Source organism: Zeus faber (assembly GCF_960531495.2).
Source record: "Zeus faber genome assembly, chromosome: 21".
Classification (NCBI taxonomy): Eukaryota; Metazoa; Chordata; class Actinopteri; order Zeiformes; family Zeidae; genus Zeus; species Zeus faber.
The window spans coordinates 13,809,787-13,830,294 of NC_137208.1; the positions used below are offsets into that span (position 1 = coordinate 13,809,787).

At 45.2% G+C, this 20,508-nt stretch overlaps 2 protein-coding genes across 3 annotated transcripts in view; one reads left to right on the forward strand and one right to left on the reverse strand.

The window, feature by feature from the left end:
• The window catches only part of copg2 (COPI coat complex subunit gamma 2), a 14,629-nt gene extending 1,482 nt beyond the window's left edge, over window positions 1–13,147 (forward strand). The window contains exons 5-24 of the mRNA XM_080021994.1: window positions 50–129; window positions 908–983; window positions 1,506–1,598; window positions 2,197–2,283; window positions 2,765–2,922; window positions 3,120–3,253; window positions 3,365–3,432; window positions 5,692–5,880; window positions 7,188–7,283; window positions 8,989–9,232; window positions 9,686–9,761; window positions 9,916–10,019; window positions 10,378–10,503; window positions 10,691–10,759; window positions 10,971–11,152; window positions 11,244–11,373; window positions 11,646–11,743; window positions 11,831–11,969; window positions 12,051–12,149; window positions 12,889–13,147. Of these exons, the coding sequence (XP_079878120.1) occupies window positions 50–129; window positions 908–983; window positions 1,506–1,598; window positions 2,197–2,283; window positions 2,765–2,922; window positions 3,120–3,253; window positions 3,365–3,432; window positions 5,692–5,880; window positions 7,188–7,283; window positions 8,989–9,232; window positions 9,686–9,761; window positions 9,916–10,019; window positions 10,378–10,503; window positions 10,691–10,759; window positions 10,971–11,152; window positions 11,244–11,373; window positions 11,646–11,743; window positions 11,831–11,969; window positions 12,051–12,149; window positions 12,889–13,019 (2,379 nt within the window). The 3' untranslated portion in view covers window positions 13,020–13,147. The remainder of the gene's footprint in view (window positions 1–49; window positions 130–907; window positions 984–1,505; window positions 1,599–2,196; window positions 2,284–2,764; window positions 2,923–3,119; window positions 3,254–3,364; window positions 3,433–5,691; window positions 5,881–7,187; window positions 7,284–8,988; window positions 9,233–9,685; window positions 9,762–9,915; window positions 10,020–10,377; window positions 10,504–10,690; window positions 10,760–10,970; window positions 11,153–11,243; window positions 11,374–11,645; window positions 11,744–11,830; window positions 11,970–12,050; window positions 12,150–12,888) is intronic.
• Window positions 13,148–13,220: 73 nt separating this feature from the next.
• Window positions 13,221–20,508, reverse strand: mest (mesoderm specific transcript). Of its 2 annotated transcripts, XM_080022259.1 has the most exons (12): window positions 20,393–20,508; window positions 19,372–19,543; window positions 19,150–19,229; window positions 16,735–16,812; window positions 15,958–16,094; window positions 15,794–15,852; window positions 15,540–15,580; window positions 15,372–15,442; window positions 15,145–15,246; window positions 14,976–15,052; window positions 14,424–14,487; window positions 13,222–13,688 (listed from the first exon to the last, which is right to left on the reverse strand). In XM_080022259.1, the coding sequence occupies exons 2-12, from the start codon at window positions 19,523–19,525 to the stop codon at window positions 13,571–13,573; spliced, it is 981 nt and encodes a 326-aa protein (XP_079878385.1). In that variant the 5' UTR covers window positions 19,526–19,543; window positions 20,393–20,508; the 3' UTR covers window positions 13,222–13,570. The 2 variants fall into 2 exon arrangements, with proteins under 2 accessions (XP_079878386.1, XP_079878385.1); XM_080022260.1 differs by lacking the exon at window positions 16,735–16,812 and having other exon boundaries at window positions 13,221–13,688.

The following is a 20,508-nucleotide window of genomic DNA, read 5'->3' on the forward strand; positions in this document are numbered from 1 at the left end:
CTACCTTGCCTTGAATCCCGAACTTTATTTTTTTTTTCCTCCCTTTCAGCAAACTTTGAGAAGAATGTGCTACCTTACCATCAAAGAGATGGCCAACATCTCAGAGGATGTCATCATTGTCACCAGCAGGTTGGTGTATTTGTTAGATTACAATTATCATTATCCATAGGGCTGCCTTAGAAACCTGTCAGTCAACTGAGATTGAAGTCGAGCAGTCATGTTTTTGTTTTTTTTCTCTCAGTGTCCATTACAATAATAGGATAAAAGAGAAGCTTAGAAAATGCACAGGGATGACATTTCAATGAGGAATTATAAATAAGGGGAATCATAAATGTATTTTTATATCTGTGAACCGGACGCGAACATGGCTCCTTGTGCACCCCGATGGCGGAGATTAACGCGGAGAGCCGAGCCCCGCTCCTCCAAATAAAACAACTAAAAACAGTGCTTGGACAGGGCGCGGAGGCACAACCCGTAAGATTATTTTCTGTGCATAACGCATGCAGAGGGGGTGATCGGGGAGTGTCATGGAGAAAGTGTCCCCATTACGCATGGTTCTGTTCCATAAGGAGACGCCCCCATTGCTCCCTCTCCGCGCCCTGAATCGGTATAGCACCCTAGGCGGCCGCCTATCTCGCCTAAAGGAAGAGCCGAGCTACCCCCCCCCCCCCCCCCCCCAACCCCTGAATAGTTGAATATTCACATTAAACAGCGGAATTTGGTTCCACTTACAAAATTGAGTCGGGTACAGCCCTAATTATCAGTCTGAATCATTCATTTGCCAAGGATATTTTTTGTGGCAATGTAATACTAAGCACTTTTTTTTTCTTAATGTGCATTTTAGTAATGTTTATTTGTATGTCCACTTTTAAGAAAGTAGTCAATAAATAGTTTTTGTTTTTTACAGCCTGACCAAAGACATGACTGGCAAGGAAGATGTGTACAGGGGACCGGCTATCCGAGCTTTATGCAGGATCACAGACGTAAGTGTTTACGACGCAATATTACGCTCCAAATTCAGTTGATTTCAATGCAGTCATCACAATCACTGAATTCACTTCCAGTAGTGAAGTGTAGTACTCCCAAACTTGAACACACTAACATGGGCAAAGTTGCGTTGTGCTTTGCGAGCTTTAATATAAACTATATGGCTTTAGCGCCAGTACCCTGCAACGATTCACAAAGGAATCTCAAAACGCTGTTTTGACTGTGACCAGAGAATTACTGTACATCTTTTTTTCTTTTTCCTTTACTGACATTTTGAATAGTCATTTTCAAAATATGAAGCTGCGGTATACATATGGTTTCGCCATGCTGCAGCATATTTTATGTTTCATCTGTTGTCTTGAGGTCAAGAGCCCAGAAAATAAGTTAAAATAAAAATCCAAGTACAAGTATTAAAAAAAAAAAAAAAGTCAGATATATTGATATTTTCACTCTGTAAAGGAAAAAAATACATCCTGAAAAGTAATCACATTTGTAAAAAATAAAAAATTTCCCCACAGACCACCATGCTCCAGGCCATTGAGCGGTACATGAAGCAGGCTATTGTGGACAAGGTACCCAGTGTATCCAGTTCAGCACTGGTCTCCTCACTGGTAAGTCCAGAATCAGAATTGGTCTACGTTTTGAGTTGCCTTTCGTTTCTTCTTTCTAGGCTAATTTCTAAGCTAATTTAAGAAACTATTCTTACTTGCCCCCCCACCCTCCCCGCTCACTTTATCAGCCCTGGCTCCTAAGGTCATGACAAAAAAGATGCACAAAAAGCAAATAGATTTATTAAATTATACAAAAATAACAATGTTTAAAGCCAAAATACATTATGGGAAGTGATATATCAGTAGAGTAGGGTGTGAATGGGACCAAAAACATAGTGCAAGTCATGTTTGTTGAAATCTAAGATAACATCAACAAACCAACCAATGTGTCTGCGAAGAGAGAGGGAATGTTATAGTGTGAACTGGGGTAGATTTGTAGAGCCCTGGCCAGGTGCTCCCAGTTCCCCCTGATGACCCTCGGCCCCCGCTTACTGAGCACCTGAAACACAGTGAGTTAGAACAGAGCAGAAGGCGGGGCACGTCACACATTTAATCCACAATGGCTGAAAGGCTTCCAATTAAGCCATGTGATGAAATCTGTTTGTAGTTGTGGATGTTTTGGACATAATCAAATTGCCTTATTCTCACTTGTCTCCAGCACATGGTGAAGATGAGCTATGATGTGGTGAAGCGCTGGGTGAACGAGGCCCAGGAGGCAGCCTCCAGCGACAATATTATGGTCCAGGTAAAATACACACAATAATGAAAAATAAATGTACATATCAATTGCTTATTGACATCACTATTAGGGCTGGTAAAGAAAAAATATCAATACTCCAATAGGATTCAATTCTATTGTTTACATTTCTGAATCAATTGAACAAATTCCAATATTTGGAAGTTGTTGTTTATGGGGTCTTTGTTTGGAAGTCATGCAATCATTTTCTTTTTAAATTACACAGTCCACTACTCTCGGTCACACATTTCTCAGTTATTCTTTTATTTCTGTATTAGACTGAATATACACTTATGATGTACTTAAAATGTATATTGTCAACATATATCAATGTATAATTGTATCGTGACCCTTTGTATCAAAGTGGTGAGATCCGGCCCAATACCCAGCCCGAGCCACCAGTCTACTTGTATAAGATGTGGTTCTAATTATGAGCTAAATTAGTAATAATGATTGATAGGGAAATTACTCTGTACGTCTTATTCTCTAGTACCACGCTCTGGGCCTGTTGTACCATCTGAGGAAGAATGACCGGCTGGCCGTGTCCAAGATGCTTAACAAGTTCACCAAGTCTGGCCTCAAGTCTCCCTTCGCCTACTGCATGCTCATCCGCATTGCCAGCAAGCTGCTGGACGAGACCGAGGCGGGGTACGGAAACCTACAGGCTTGGTCTTCGGTTAATCCCGAAGCATGCTAACAGCGTCTTTATGGCTCTTAACACTGCAACAGATTTCTACCATTTTACATTATGTTGGCAAAAGAGCAGAGTGTGGCAATGGGGTCTTGCCATAACGTTTGGGAGCCCCTGACCCTCTGTAATTATAATGTCCCGCTCTTCCCTGCAGTCACGACAGCCCTCTGTTTGATTTCATCGAGAGCTGCCTGAGGAACAAGAATGAGATGGTGGTGTATGAGGCCGCCTCCGCCATCGTACACATGCCCAACTGTACCGCCAGGGAGCTGGCACCCGCCGTCTCTGGTAAATTACTCAGCACACCGATTCCCCCTCCCCTTCATGGTTTTGTCCCAGTAAACCACTCAAGCAATTGAGGCATTCTGATTGTTTTGTTTTTGTGACCCTTCATTTTAGTTCTGCAACTGTTCTGCAGTTCTCCTAAAGCAGCCTTGAGATACGCTGCTGTCAGGACCCTCAACAAGGTACACTCCACTGTGTGGCCCTATAAAGGTCTCGGAATGTGTAGGGGAAAAAAACTTTTTAGCAGATGCGCTGACATATTCAGTTTAGGTTCAACAAAAGTCCCAATAGATGTGTCTTGCTACAAAAGTAAATTAAATAATGGTGACTTAACTGTTTTTCTTGCGCGGGACCCCCTGGAACCTCTTGAAGGACCCCTGGGGGTCCCTGGACCCCACGTTGTGAACCACTGTCCAACTCAAACTCTACACATTCAGATGGTCCGCAGAAATGGGTAATATGGCCAGAGGTTGAAAACACCGTAAGCAGGCATTCCAACTCCCTGAGTTGACAGCTACAGTGGAGGAAATAATTATTTGATCCCTCATTTTGTAAGTTTGCCCACTGACAAAGAAATTAACGATCTACAATTTTTGTGGTAAATTTTGCTATGTTTATTATAACAGTGAGAGACAGAATATCGAAAAGAAAATCCAGAAAATCACATTAAATAAAAGATATAAATTATTTTGCATTTCATTGAGTGAAGTAAGTATTTGATCCTCTATCAAAACATGACTTAGTTCTTGGTGGAGAAACCCTTGTTGGCAAGTACAGGGGCCAGACGTTTCTTGTAGTTGTTTACCAGGTTTGCACACATTTCAGGAGGAATTTTGGACCACTCATCTTTGCAGATCCTCTCCAAATGTTTAAGGTTTCGAGGCTGTCGCTTGGCAACTCCAAGCTTCAGCTCCCTCCACGGATTTTCTATAGGATTAAGGTCCGAAGACTGGCTAGGCCACTCCATAACCTTAATGTGCTTCTTGAGCCACTCCTTTGTTGTCTTGGCTGTATGTTTTGGGTCATTGTCGTGCTGGAAGACCGATCCACGACCCATTTTTAGTGTCCTGGCTGAGAGAAGAAGGTTGTCACCCAGTATTTCACAGTACATGGCCCCATCCATCTTTCCCTCGATGCGGTGAAGTCGACCTGTCCCGTCAGCAGAGAAACCCCCAAAGCATAATGCTTCCACCTCCATGCTTGACGGTGGGGATGGTGTTCTTGGGGTCATAGTCAGAATTCCTCTTCCTCCAAACACAGCGAGTCACATTGATACCAAAGAGCTCGATTTTGGTCTCATCTGACCACATCACCTTCCCCCAAGCGTTCTCTGAATCATTCAGGTGTTCATTGGCAAACTTCAGACGGGCCTGTACATGTCCCTTCTTGAGCAGGGGGACCTCACGGGCGCTGCAGGATTTTAATCCATTACGGCGTAGTGTGTTACCAATGGTTTTCTGGGTGACTGTGGTCCCAGCTGCCTTGAGATCATTAACAAGCTCCCCCTGTGTAGTTCTGGGATGATCCCTCACCTTTCTCACGATTATTGATACCCCACGAGGTGAGATCTTGCGTGGAAAACCCAGGCCGAGGGTGATTGACAGGCTTTTTGTCTTTCTTCCATTTTTGAATAATCGCGCCAACAGTTGTCTCCTTCATTGCGTATCAGAGCCCATGTTCATCAAACAAAAATAAATTCAAATTTGTATACCAAGCGTGTTATCAATACTTAGTCGGACGCTACACAAGTGGAAGTGTCTGCTTTGTGCACGCACAGCAGCGTCGCACCACAGTCTGCTTATCACGGAAGGGGAGGAGACAAGGTTATGGGAGACCTTAGATCAGGTATAGATCGGGACCTGTCTCCCTCGGTCCGTAATTCGCGCCCGAGCATAACTGGGACACTCCAGCCCACACCCCTTTTCAAATGTTGTCATGAGATTATTAACCGGTGAGAACAATTCCTCACCGTGGCATCTCTACTGTATGGAGATAACTTCCCTCTAATTAGCCATTTCACCATCAGTGCTAACAAGCAACAATGCAGTGGCCTCAGATTTGCTTTAACATGTGATTCCCACCTGTCCTTGAAGCAAGTGCTAGTCTCTGTTAACTTTTTGTTTAATTTGATGTGAATCGTCAGCAGTAATCAAGGGGTTTTAACCTTTCCATTATATTTCTCATATGTTTAAAGCTGCCAAAAGAACAAAACACACATTTTTGTATCCTCTAGAAAAGGTATCCTCAAGTCCAATAGGCAACCAACTAATGGTGCAACCTGGCAAATGATCTGATTTTAGGTGTTCTTAGGATATAGTTTATACTTTGTGTATTTATTTTTTCCCCCAACCTCCATCCAAATGCAACAGTTCAATAATGAATAACAGGGAAAGAAAAAGTGGTTGCGCTTAAATGACCTCGTCTCCGTCTTTGGGCGCCAGGTGGCAATGAAGCATCCTTCTGCTGTGACAGCGTGCAACCTGGATCTGGAGAACCTGATCACAGACTCCAACCGCAGCATCGCCACGCTGGCCATCACCACGCTGCTGAAGACGGGCAGCGAGAGCAGCGTGGATCGCCTCATGAAGCAGATCTCCTCCTTCGTTTCAGAGATCTCTGATGAGTTTAAGGTCAGTTTGACAGACCGCCAGAGGCTGAACATTTGTTTTGTGTTTGACTCTGGGAGTTTCAGCTTCCTTTGTCGGGTAACCAGAAAGTTGATTAAGTTTAAAATGTATTTGAAAATTGGTCCATGAGTATTTCTGTATACAGTGGTACTTTGACTTACGAGTTTAATTTGTTCCGTGACAGAGCTTGTAATTCAATCTGCTCGTATAGCAAATCAATTTTCCCCATTGAAATTAATTGAAATGCCATCCAATCCGTTCCAGCCCCCAAAAAAACACCCCAATTTTTTTTGTTACGTGTTTTTAAATAAGAAAAACAAACATCGTATAAAAACATAATAAAAGAGAATGTGTAGATAATTTTTGCCTTCTCGCAGAAGATACCCTCCGTCACGCTATCTCCTGCGAACTGCTTCTCCGTCAACCACACCAAACGCAGATTCTCCATCCTTTCATGGACAGCGGTCCGCAGCTTAGACTATGATTATTTTAACGCCCTTGGTTGACGTAATACTCTTTATCGTCTCCTTCTGCTTCAGTATGGTGCATATCGTAGAAGTACTAGGCTCGTACTGCCTCGCCAATTCCATCACACGCACACCTCGCTCATGTTTTTCTATTATTTTGTGCTTTAAGTCAATGGATATCATCATGGACAGCACTTGGCAAAATAACTGCACAAAAAGCACAAATCGCGAGCACAAAACACAAAAGAGATGCTTCCACGCTCAGGTGACCACGTGAAGTGAAGGAGTGAGATGCGGGATGCTGGCCGCATTTGCTCGCCACGCCCACCAGCGGCGGTGCACCTGAAGCTCGCTCCTCGTAACTCAAATTTTTGCTCGCAAATCAATACAAAAAATCGGCAGAACGATGGCTCGTAACTCGGAAAACTCGTATGTTAGTGCACTCGTAACTCAAGGTACCACTGTACTTACTTTTTGCCCTTATTACACTTAGCTTTATATTTAACTGCAATAGTTTTATGTTGTATGAGGGAGTGGTGTAGGAGGGAGAGGTTATTTGTCCAGAAGTGAGTTTTAAATATCATTCAAATTTGTCTTAAAGTATTCAATTTAATTCTCTGATACCTGCAAACACCTGGTGTGGTTGTGCTTAGTTTAAATGATCATTTTTTTTTTTTAACCATTAATTTTTGCATTTTAACGGCTGGCTGTAAAGCAAAACCTACTCTCTAATTTTAAAAGATCACGGTGTTCCTTCCATGTTGGGGTTCTCACTTCTAATGATCATTCCATCTTAAAGAAAATGTTGTCCATGTTGTGCCTCGGCCTGCTGTGTTGTTGTAGGTGGTGGTGGTGCAGGCCATCAGTGCCCTGTGCCAGAAGTACCCCAGGAAGCACAGCGTCATGATGAACTTCCTGTCCAACATGCTCAGAGACGATGTAAGCAGCTCACCGCTCCTCTGTCACCCTTTGGTCTTTGCCCTGGGGGTTGGTTCCTTATCAGTAGTGCAGTATATGGCCCTGGCGCTTGAGAACGGCAATTTATAGGGCGTAGCAATGGCGGGAGTCTGGCCATGACTAAATACTGCAACGCTACTATTTTTTTTGAGCCTGGTGGTACTCACCGACAAAGCCCTAAACAGACAAGGCGCGCGGGATGGCGTATTGCTGTGGTCGGCTTCGGTCAGATGGCCCAGCAGGGCCTGCAATTTATGTTTGCGTTGAAGTTTTTGTATATTCAAGACTTAAAATAAAGTGATCACATGGAGAGGGTGACTTAATGAGCTGCATTTATTGCATAAAAATTAGCTGTGTAAACAATGACCTTTGCAAAACATTAGCACATCATGAGCACAGTGTGCATGATTCATTGCTGCACTTAATCTTCCTTGGCTTGAAGAGGCCCATTTATTGAAATCTTCATGCAGGCCCCCAAGTGCTCTCCTTGCGGCCTGTTCCTGAAGAGTCGCCTGTTTTATGCCTGTTTTGTTCTAGGCCGGTTTTCACCTACCAAAAGTAAATTGATTTTGTCTTTGTCTTTATTTAGTTAATTTTTAAAATTAAAGGATAGATTTCTATCAAAAAAAAATCATGTGTTATGTGAGTTGTAGCCTGGAACCCTGTTCATGGTGGAGAAATCAGGTTCACACTGCCAACATGAACGGGCGATCTAGCTCCACAGTGATTGAAAGTGACTATGATTAGCAGGGGCAGCTCTAGCCGTTTTTCCGTTCAAGGTCAACTTGGGGGGGTGTGAGTGACTGCGAAGGTGTCCCTATTACGCATGGTTCTTGTTGTCCGCATGGAAACAGAGTAGAATGAATGGTCTGGCACCATCAGAGCGCGGTTGGAGAGGTACCGAGGGGAGCCATGTGGCTCAACCAGATAAGCGCCAGTACCAGATGTGCAAAACGCCTGAAGCAACCCGAGTTTGAATAAAGCCTGTGATCACTCACTGATTTTATTATTTTTTTTTTTTCAGGGTGCAATTTTGGCGCCCTAGGCGGTCGTCTATGCTGATTGGGGATACTGAGCTCATTACGACATCATCGCAAATGAATATGCCTATGAAATAGATAAACCAGGCAAATATATGTAAATATATAAATTAGTAAATATACGCGACAGACCGGGTTGAAGCCGGGATCCCACCTCTGCCTTTCATTACGGCTCATGGGATCTTTCATCACTTTGCCTGCGGGGTTTCGTGAGACCCTCTGACTCTTATACGAAGCTGCCATTGTCGAGCATGTAAAGTGAGAAAGCAGAACTGCAGCGCACACCCCAGCGCAGGTGCAGGTGACAGTCGTTTAGTCAGCACATTTTACTATTTTATGTAAATGTTTATTTTAAATACTGTATGCTCTTCCGCTGGGATTTTTGCTTTTTGTTCTTTTTGCGACCGAAATTGCTTGATTATTGCATTGGCGTTTACATTTTAATTGTATTATTTAAAAAAAATATTAACATATATTAATTTAGCTAAATTCAGATTGGTTTAATTTTTTATTTTTTATTTTTTTTAAGGATTGCGTATAATGATCCTACCCAGTACTAGCTGGATATGTGCCACAGTCGCTGCCTGTAGAAATGGGGTCAATGAATGGATGAATGATGTTTGAGTGAAGGCTCTTTTCTCTGACAGGGCGGCTTTGAGTACAAGCGTGCCATCGTGGACTGCATCATCAGCATCATCGAGGAGAACCCGGAGAGCAAGGAGACGGGCCTGGCCCACCTGTGTGAGTTCATCGAGGACTGCGAGCACACGGTGCTGGCCACCAAGATCCTGCACCTGCTGGGGAAGGAGGGCCCCCGCACGCCCTCGCCCTCCAAGTACATCCGCTTCATCTTCAACCGCGTGGTGCTGGAGAGCGAGGCCGTACGCGCAGGTGAGCGAGTCAACGACCACTTTGCTTTCACAAGGTAAAAAAGGCTCTTGGGCCTGAAAGGTGTATCTAGAGTTGTATTAACTCTTTTTATGGGGGGTTTTGCAACGCGGGCATTAAAATTTTAAGGACTTCAAGTGTAAAATGTGTCATTTGTATGAAGAATAATTTGTTACTAATCCTAAATAAATCAATTGTCTTTTTAGTTTATGGTATGTGACTCTATATGGTGTTTGTGTAATAGTTAAGCTCGGGTTTCCTTTTTAATTTGTCTTGTTTCATATCAACCCACAAAAAGCTCTTAAACGGTACGTGGCTGGCTCTTTTGGGTCGGCCTTGACCCCGGTGTTACATCGAAGAGGGGGCTGGGGCTCCGGGGCCTGCAGTGTTCAGTGACAGTGTTGTTGACAATGAATCACCGGCATAATGATCTCTTTGACTCCTCGCTGGTTTCAGCTGCGGTGAGCGCTTTGGCCAAGTTCGGAGCCCAGAACGACGATCTGTTGCCAAGTGTTCTGGTTCTCATGCAGAGGTACGATCCCTTTCTGTAGAAATTGTTGATGCTGACCACCAGAGTCATTTCATTATTCACAAAATAGACATTTATTGTTAGGGTGTATATAGGATTTACTAAATCCCTAAAGTCTTTAAAATGCCATGACACTGGTCATGTTTTTCCCCTGCAGGTGTATGATGGACAGTGACGACGAGGTGCGCGACAGAGCGACGTTCTACATGAACGTGCTGCAGCAGAAGCAGAAGGCCCTCAACGCCGCCTACATTTTCAATGGTGAGACACGCATTGCCTTCTTTCTGCTCCCGTCAGACTGAAAAAAGAAAAACGTAACTACAGCCATTCCCAGTTTCCCTGGCTCGCAGCCCACATCAGAGCTCAAGTACCAGGGGAGATGTTCTCAGAGCATGTTTCTTTTAATCAAAGCAGTGTTCCACAAATGAAATGGTTTCTGCAGTGGATCGAGGTCCTTGTGTGTGCAGTGACTGGGATGGCAAAATTCCCAGTCCATGTTGGCTATTTCACATGTTTTTAAGAGTCAAATGAGAAGAGAAAGCGACATGATAACTATCCTGTCAGAGTCTTAAATGTGTGTGCTGCTGCTAGCGAACATCCTGTTGTATGGTGTGGTCAGGTTTGTCGGTGTCCGTCCCCGGCCTGGAGAAGTCCCTCCACCAGTACACCCTGGAGCCCTCGGAGAAGCCCTTCGACATGAAGAGCGTCCCGCTGGCCACCACCCCCATCTCTGAGCAGAAGACAGGTGAAGCCTCCACCTTCCAGACAGACCCTAGTCTGTTCGCTCTGTAGACTACACCCCGCGCACACGGGAGAGGGCTGTCTGCTCTTGCTGCCCTGGAATGGGGACTGACGTCCGAGTCCACGTCTAATTAGAAAATTAAGAAATCTGTGGGGAGAGAGAGAGAGAGCAATTCTGTTTTCCCTTTCAGAAATGGCCCCCATTGCCACAAGCAAGCTGCCGGAGAAGTTGGCCCCGTCACGCCAAGACATTTACCAGGGTGAGGAAGGCGTCTTTAGAAAGCCTGTCATGAAACTGAGAATCCCTGCTTTCGATAATAGTTATTCCCAGGTTGTCGGATGCAGATTGTAGACAGATGACGGCATCAGTTTAGAAGGCTACATGGTGCACATATGGAGATTTCATGTTGTGCAGAGGATCCTTGTCCAGTCCACCCTCATTCCCTTTACTTCAATTTTTTTCTTCAATAGAACAACTCGCAGGTATCACCCAGTTCCAGAGCTTGGGACCGCTGTTCAAATCGTCGGAGCCGGTGCAGCTGACTGAGGCGGAGACGGAATACGTTGTGCGCTGCATCAAGCACACCTTCGCAAGACACATCGTGTTCCAGTTCGACTGCACCAACACGCTCAACGACCAGCTCCTCCAGAAGGTTCTTCCCCCCCCCCCCCTTTTTTTTTTAAATAAATGATAACGTCTTTTTTCCGGACCAGTCAGAAGCCAACGTGTGTGACTGTTTTCAGGTGGTGGTGCAGATGGAGCCGTCGGAAGACTACGAGGTGCTGCACTACATCCCTGCGGCCAGTCTTCCCTACAGCCAGCCCGGGTCCTGCTACAGCTTGGTGCGCCTGCCCAACGACGAGCCCACCGCCGGTACGAGGGTCTGAGCTTCAACAGGACAACTCTGTGCTTTACAGTTAAAAATGCTTCGACTTGAACAGCGACGAAATCAAACATCACAATATTTACACAAGAACCAATCATTAGTAATGTGGTTATCGCCACAGGCGCTGATTAGAAAAGTATACAAAGTGACGCTTCTTCAGTGTAATGCAGCTTTATCAACATTAGAATATTGTGTCGATTTTTAATGTTTAAATTCGGCTGCTTGAATGATTACACACGTGACGTGTCCCACGCCGCAGTGTCCTGCACGTTCAGCTGCACCATGAAGTACCTGGTGAGAGACTGCGACCCCAACACAGGAGAGCCCGACGACGATGGCTACGACGACGAATACGTGGTGCGGAAACAACGCTTTTTGGCCCCAAATCCACCATTATTTTGTTGTGTTTTCATCTTTTAATGTACGGATGTTGTCTTCCGCCAGCTGGAGGATCTGGAGGTGACGGTGGCGGACCACATCCAGAAGGTTCTGAAGCCAAACTTTGGTGCAGCCTGGGAGGAAGTGGGAGACGACTTCGAGAAGGAGGAAACCTTCGCTCTGGCTTCAGTGCGGACGCTGGACGGTACGTGTTCCACCAGGACACCCTGACGTTGCCGTGCGGTCGGTGTGCGAGTATTGACCGTGTTCCCTGTTGTCCTGACAGAGGCCGTGGGGAACATCATCAGCTTCCTGGGGATGCAGCCGTGCGAGCGCTCCGACAAGGTTCCCGAAAACAAAAACTCTCACGTCCTGTTCCTCGCTGGTGAGTACTGCCTCTCTGCACTCAACTGATAGAATATCAACTGGGTGAGGGGAAAAATAAGTCCAAAATATTGTATGTGTTATTATCAAATTAATTAACCAGATAGTCATGAGTGTGACTGATTAACAAAAAGCAGTGACCAATGATTCTCGTGCCATTACATAACTACGATCATGAAGTTGTAGTTTGGTTATTTTTATAATAAGATGTCTACCGACTGCAGGAACATAATTCAGTCATCCCCCCTCTTCCACTGTGGCCAAAAACCCGGGGCTTATTCGGCTCCGCCTCCGATCTGAACACGACTCTGGGCTCTTTAGCAGTGCAATGTCCATTGCCGCATAAATAGACAAATCCGTGAGTCATTTCACATCAGATTTAGAATCTAAAATCATTGACTTTTTTTTTCCCCCCTGCATGGGCATCACACCCTTCCCGGCAACGTGGGTACGCCACGCTGCTTCTACTCGTGTGTCGGGTCGTTGATGAACAGCTCAACTTTTGGTCTCCTACTGTTTTGTTGCATCATAACAATTCCCTTTTCTGACGTGTAATACCAGCATTTCTCCTCGCAATAGGAAAGGTGTCAGGCAACTTTCTTTAGCGGGTTAAGAACAAAACAGATTAACCTATCAATTATAACAGTGACTGGAAACCTTCACTATCTAGATGTTTTCCTCAACTTGCCTCGTTTGTACCAGTTTGGTCTTGGGCGCTCTAACCGCAGCTTCCTCCTCAGGTGTGTTTCGAGGAGGGCACGACTTGCTGGTTCGCGCTCGTCTGGCTCTGGCCGATGGCGTCACCATGCAGGTGACTGTGCGCAGCGGGGACGAGACGGCCGTCGACGTCATCCTGGCCTCCGTAGGCTGACCGACCAAACCCTCCATATTGTTTGTTAAATGTCCACAAATAACATTTTTGTGAGCTACTCTAATGCACGTAATGAACATTCTACTCCTACCTTTGTAAAACTGTCAAATCTATCAATAAAAACAGACTTCTGGAAAACAAGGTTTGGATAAAAAAAAATGTTTTTTGTAGAAAACTAGTTTTATTTGCACACAATCACATTTTTAATGTTTAGAAATTAGAGCACCTATCAAAATGAATACTGTCCCACATCATTCTATAAAGGACCATACTGGTGTATGCTATTACAAACTAAAGAAAAATGACCAATTTTAAGAAATAGACCTTTTAAAAAAAATGTGAGCACTAACTAGTAAATGAACAAAACCAATTTACACCAGTATGGTCCTTTGACAAAAGCACATTTGAGATTAAAAACAAATTCATGTATCTACCTTTGGTAACTTGCCATCATTCAGAGAATTAAATGCAACTCGCATTAGGAAATGAAAAGCCCAAATGGGTGTGAAGTCCAGGTTTTACCCCACGGTACTGTAGCTGATGCTCTATCCTCAGAAGGAGTTGATGAAGTTGAAATAGGCGTTGAGGAAGCCGGTGGGGTCCTCCAGCTGCGGGTAGTGGCTGATGTGTTCATCCAAAACGGCCACCGTCGACCTCTGCACCAGTTTCCTGGTGCGGTGAGACACAGCTGTTAACTTGCTTGTACAAAAACTGCTTCCCCACTTGGGGAATCTTTCATATCCAGCCTCTAAATGTTATGTTGAATCTGGGTCGGACCACATTATGTCAAGTCAAACTATTCTTGCTGTATAATTTGATTACAGACATTACCTGATCTTGGTCGCTCGACACAATCTGCATTACTTGAAACTAGGCTTGGGCTGATTTGCCATTAAATAGTCTTATTGGCATTGAAACGGTCTAAGTGGAGTTCACCGTGTTCTGAAACTCGGGAGGGAGGGGGCGGGAGGCTCTTCCCCACTCTACAGTCAGACTTGGTGGGGGACAGGTGATCAAAAACAAGAAAAGGTACATGAACCTGACTAAAAGGTTTGTACATATGGTGCACCTGCAGCTCTAGATGCGTCTTGTGATTATAATATGATCTCATGGAGAGTGATTAATTGTATTTCCTTAGTTTCTGGAAAATGAAAAACATAACCTGAACTAAGGAACCAGAGAGTAGTTCTCTCCTCCAGACATGTATGTACATGTATGAAACATTTTTAAACACAACTGAGTTAGGGGACTGTCCCGCTCTGTACTGTTTATAAAAAAAAATAAAAAATGCATCCCACTGTTGGGACACGTCTCCCTGTCGCCTTGGGACTTAATTCAGTAAAAACTGGATGTTTTTGTGCATATACTTTTACTTGCAAATAATACTTAATAAACTGCACTCACTGGTAGAGACGGATGAACTGGGGGTGAGGGTTGACTGGGTCCAGGGGCCCGTAGATCATGTGCACTGAAACACAAGGAGGGAGGGGAAGGGTCAGACTACTGTGTGACTTGCTGTCTTCCAAATGCACTCCCCGTTTTTAATTTTCCCCGAATCCGATATTTTTTATTGATAACGTTAAGATGGCCAGGGAAAAGTACCACCTTCCAGGAGGAAACACACACCCAACCTGACTGCGTGTTTTTATTTATTCCGTGCAAAATTAGAGCTAAAATACATACTTAACATTATGTCGCGAAAGCATTTGTTAGGAGATTGGACGCTTACTTTTCACCCCGATAGGTCTCAGCCATCTCAATTTATAATAATAATTAAATTATTTACAGTTAAATTCATAAAAAATTTAATCTGACCTATATGGGTTCAGCGACAGAATATTCATTGACCTGTTTAGACACACACGACCAGGGAGGACGGCAGACGGGCTGAGCTCAGTTGAAACGCCGACGCAACACGAGAGCCACGGAGAGAGAACCGACAGACAGCGCACTCACGTGGAACGAAGGTGGAGGTGAGGGTGCCCACCCATCTCTCTCTGTGTTGCAGTCTCTGGTTGATGTACTGCAGTATGCTGTCGACAAGAGACACCACACCGTTCATAAACAAAGCACCTCAGATCCGATAATTGCTGACACACACACACACACACACACACACACACACCTGTCCAAGACCAGGTTCCCGTCATTGAAGCGCAAGCCCGTCCACATGTCCCAGAACTCGGCCTCTGTGGGCTGGGTGTACGGGCCGAACACCTCCCCAATCCTGAAACACACAAGACATGAACGCGACGGCTCCGGGCCTTTCCACGTCACTTTCAACTCTCGCGTGAGGGGAAGCACGCCAAGCGACAGTTTGTCCCAATTCCACAAGAGTACACATCCTCGCACCCTTTTGAGAAGACCATGTAGTTGGTGAGTCGGGTGAGGAGCGGGGCCAGAAAACTGGAATCCTTGAGGAGCTGTCGGAGAGAAGAAGACAACGACAACGACATTGAGGGGGGGGGGATTAAAATAAAATAAATGAAGAGAAACATGGCGTGAAGATGGAAGAGGTACCTTCTGCAGCAGCCTGGGGTGGTGAGTTTCTGGGAACAATCCTAATGAGCAAAAATAAAAATTAAAAAAAGAGGACCAAGTGTGAGAAGTGGCTTCTAACCTTATGAAGAGAGGCGTCAGGCCACGGCACTGATAGCCAAGCCGACAATTTTGCGTTGAAAAGACGAAAAGTAGTAGACACCTGGTGCTCACGAAAACAGACTAACACATAATGTGACCGACGGTAAGACGCGGTGGGAGCCGTGGGACGGTACCTCCGTTGGACAGACAGAGGCTGCTGATGGTCAGATGACCCGTCCGGTTCTGGTCACTCCTGTTGGGTGGGAGTAAAAAGAACCCAGAATTAATTTGGGATCTCACACACACACACACACACACACACACACACACACACACACACCCACACACACCCACACACCTGTAGAGCAGCTCCAGGGCGACGGTGTCTCCGTAGTCGTGGGACAGCAGGTTGAGCCTCTGCTCCTGGAGCCCCAGGTGGGACACCAGCGCCTCCACGATGGACGCCTGCTCAAAGATGGAGTACCTGTGGGGACGCTGGGACACGGGGGACAGAGCCGCTAGACACACAAACCGAAGGTAGATTGAAGCAAAAAAAAAAAAAAAAAAAGTGGATTTATTTACCAAAAAAAAAAAAAATGGAATCGACTTAGGAGGGTTGCAAAAACCATAAACCTACGTGTCACTATTATGGGTTTAAACCGTGTATATGAATTATGAATGTAGTGCGTAAAAAGATAATTATCAAAATAAGGAAACTATGATGAGGGTTAAAACTAAATTTGTGTGGTTGCGTTGGCGTCAGAGGCATTTCAGTATGTATTCATGTTTTATTTATTTATTTATTTATTTATTTATTTCCATCAGAAACAAACTAATATCTGGAAAAAAAATAACTTGAATAATATAAATTCAGGCCTCTAAAGAACACTAAGAATCTGTAGTGAGTAAACAACCATAAATTGCAAGTTTTCCGTACGCAGAGGTAAAACGATACTTCAAATGAATAGTGATAAATAAGGAAAATTGTCCAACTACATTTTGGACCCAAGCTGTTGTAATTGTTGTAATTTGAGCCGAGTAAAGAGACTCCCTGGACGCGGAGCGGAGCACCGCAGCAACGTGACTTTTCTGCTCCGACTCCGCTCAAGAAACACTCTCGCACTGGGACACTCACGGGTTTGTCGCTGAAGCCGAATCCCAGGAAATCCAGAGCAATGACTCTGTGGAAGCGTCGCGTGAGTGGTTCCCAGATCTGTCAAAACCGCACAGTCAAAGGAGAGAGAAAAAAAAAAAAAAAAAAAAAAAAGAAGAAAATCCTGGATGGATTAGGGCTGAGCGATATGATGTGAGGCTGGACATCATCTGAGATTTTGCTTATCGTAATTTTGTGATATAGTTAATTGTCCTTAATAATAATACATTTGATTTGTATCGCGCTTTTCAAGGTACTCAAAGACACAGACACGTACTGTGTATATTTCTTCGGTGTAAATATCTCACGTGCCCCATACTGTGCAAACATTTCCTTTATTGTTTAACAGCTGTCTCTCTCATCCGGGCATCTAAATGTTCTTGTGTTTGACGTACATGGGCCAGACGTGACCGTCAAACAGCCCGGGCGGGTCTGGCGCAGTGTAGTTCCTTGAGCACCTCCTCTTTTTGCATTCTTCATATGGGATGGAAATAAAATAGCGTTGGTTCAGTACGTCGATCAAAGGTCCGTAGGTGTAAAGCAGAAAGCCCTCCACGATGAGGATGTGGGCGTCTTCCAGCTTGAGGTCGGACGGAGGGAGAATCTCAGTGTCCAAAAACAAAAACACTCATGTAGTCCAGCAATTCAGGATCCAATAATTAAATCACAACGCTGCATAGAAACGGGCAGAAGTTTAACTTGACGACTTAAGAAATAACAATGGACAAATCTAAATCCGATCCAGCTTCTCGCTTAGGAACTCCTCTACGCTGTCCGTGTTCCACTTGAGGATGCTGAGCTCTTCAGTGATGTTCCCACCGTCACTCTGTTTGGAGAGACCAGTTAAGGATAAGAACGGCTCCTTTCTCCCAAGCACCCTGGACACAGAGTTTTTCTCCCTGATTATGGACATTACAAACAGACTCTAGTGAAAAAGGCGAGACACTCGTGGCCGGGTGGGGCATCTGGCCGGTTGCGGTACGGCGGGCCCGCCTTTGCGCGAGGCATTGGTGGGCATTGGGTTCCGACGGGGAGGGTGTCGGTCTGTCGACCTGGGACCAGGCTCCAGGCCTGTGGTTCGCGTTTGGCGCCCGCACGTGGGGCTAAGGGGGTGCATGGTCTCCTTGCGCTCTCTGGGACTGGGTTACGCTCCTCGGGGCTGTGCGTGGGTGCTGCTTCTGTAGGCTCCCACCTTCTCTGTGGGCTGGGGGGGGGGGGTCTTCTGTGGCTGCAGGGCGGGGCGCTCGGGCCGTTCCTGCGGTGTCTGTACGGCTGTGGGACTCAGGGGTGGCTTCGGGGCCCTTTCCTCTGCTTGGAGGCGCCACTATATAATACTGACCTCATGCACAAGAACTAATTCGGACAAGACACACACACACACACACACACACACACACACACACACACACACACACACACACACACACACACACACACACACACACACACACACACACACACACACACACACACACACACACACCTCCCTCATTTACTGCCATAACTATGACAGGAAGAGGCCATGTGCCAAATTGCTGTTCCAGTTTTCCTGGACTTAATTAACTCTGTTTTGTCGACACATGTCATCTGATGTTTCTATGTTTGTTTTTTCCATGCACATGTCCCTCTTGGAGTATTTATTATTTGTTTAAAGACCAAAACACAGTAAAATAGTTCTCCAAAGCGGGCGGTTGGGGGTGGTTCTGTGTAACAAAAATCTGTGCTCTTGTCATTCTACAGGTCGTCCACAGGACAGAGTTACTGCAGCGGCAGTTCTTGACGGTTTAAGAATGAATAAAGAGTTGCATTGCAGGTTGAGAACTTGAACTCCACTTGCAGACTAACTCTGTCCTACATCTAATGGAACAAATACTGCTGCATGCATGCTGAGAGCACAGGTTCAAAATAAATTCGTAAATAAATAAATAATAAATAAATACTTTGTCCACGTCATTGCTGTCATACTTGTACACATTTTATTTTATATTCCTCTATATTATATGATATTATTCTTGGTTTGTAAACATTGCACAATGTGCATAGTTTCTGTTTTATCTTGGAAATCTGTACAGTATTCCATGGTATTCCTTGATATTCACTTTCTCAGTTCTCAAACATTGCACATCAAACATTGCACAATGTACACAAACAAACACATATACATACTTTATGTGGTTGATTATTAGTATATTTTAAATGCTGTAAATAGATTTTTTAATTGTATGTTACTGCTACTTTTTATTTTTTATTCCCATTTTTATTTACATTTTTTCCCTATTTTGTAATACTCTGCCCTGCACAGTCTCTGGAGTTCGCCTAAAAACATCTCACTAGATGCTGTACACTGTCTATGTGACAAATACAACCTTTTGAACTAAAAACCCTGTTTGCACGAACCTTGTTCCAGTCGTAGCTGGAGGTGGGGAAGCCGTGGAGCAGGATGACCACATCAGAGCTGCCCAAGGCACCGTGGGAATCTGGCGATTGACAACGAAAGGAGCCATGCGTTGAAGAAGGTCGCGGAGAACCCCTCCCACCACCACCACCCCGAAACGACAGCAGGTCATTAATAAAAAAATAAAATAAATAAATACAAATTTTAAAAACTCGGCCTCTTGCCTCTGTAAAATATCCGGCTCCCTCTGAAGTTGAAGTGGCCGCCAGCGCCATGCCACTTCTGCAGGGCGGGGGCTGGCTGCGGGGGAGGGATGTGCAGGTAGACGGCCACCAGCGGAATGCAGATCAGACCCACGTGGACCCACCATTCCCTCATTTTGACGCACGGCTGGTCCTGATAACAACACAGATAACAACACAGGATCAAAGTCTGCTGCGTTTCGTAACTGGAGCGATACACACACACACACACACACACACACACACACACACACAGGGTGTCGGCATGTATGAGGGAGTTAAGGGAGGGAGTTTAACACTTTTGAAGATGCACTGTAGTGTTCTTGGGACAAGTCTTCTCCTCCCTGTCGAGAATTGCAGGAAGGCATTCGGGAGAAAGGGGGAGAAAAACTAGTTGATCGCATAAATACATCAAATCCTCCAACCAGAGGATCTAAGCAAGACGGACACATAAAATAACAATGTTTGTGTTGAAATTACGACCTATCCAATGTCTTTTATGGCCCTTGTGTTTGTAAAAATGGATTTTTAGGACATTTTTTAGGAACCTGCACACACACACACACACCCCGGTCACGCCGACACCAGCACAGAACCACGCGGGTTGTCTTTTTAAATTGTAGTTCGACCCGAAAAGTTTATTTTACAGCTTTCACAACGCGGGGGCTCCGGCAGCAAAACGGTGCAGGCGGTGGTTTTTACTCTGCTAGCGTTTCAGTTTGGTAACAGTACATCTGAAAGCAACAGGGAAAATATGTGAAGAAGAAATGTCAAAAATACAATATACACCTGGGAAAAAGTACCTAAAAAACCCCCAACAACAAACAAGTGAGCTCTGTATCAGCTCCTCCCTGTGACATACGCACAGATAATGAAACCTGTGCATCTGGCGCCCAACAAATGGTCCCGTCAATACAATAAACACAGCACTCCATCCGCTGCGTGTTTCGACGCGCCCCGCTCTTGGGTTGAGTCGCGCCACGAACTGTAGTGAGCGACTCACGGACTCCTCATTCCTCTGCGTCGGGTCGCGCCCGTCACTCGGCGGCCCGCAGCGCTCCGCGTCCCGGAGCCATCGAGCAGCTTCCCCCTCGAAGCACTAAAGCTGGGGGAGACGGG

What these genes read in the sequence shown, in the direction of transcription:
- mest (XM_080022259.1), bottom strand. Translation starts at nt 19,525, where the DNA reads ATGAGGGAATGGTGGGTCCACGTGGGTCTGATCTGCATTCCGCTGGTG. An exon ending in CCAGCTACGACTGGAACAAG is followed by an intron (nt 16,813 to 19,149) that starts GTTCGTGCAAAC and finishes CGGTTTTGACAG; the next exon opens with ATCTGGGAACCACTCACGCG. An exon ending in CCTCTGTCTGTCCAACGGAG is followed by an intron (nt 15,581 to 15,793) that starts GTACCGTCCCAC and finishes TTTGCTCATTAG; the next exon opens with GATTGTTCCCAGAAACTCAC.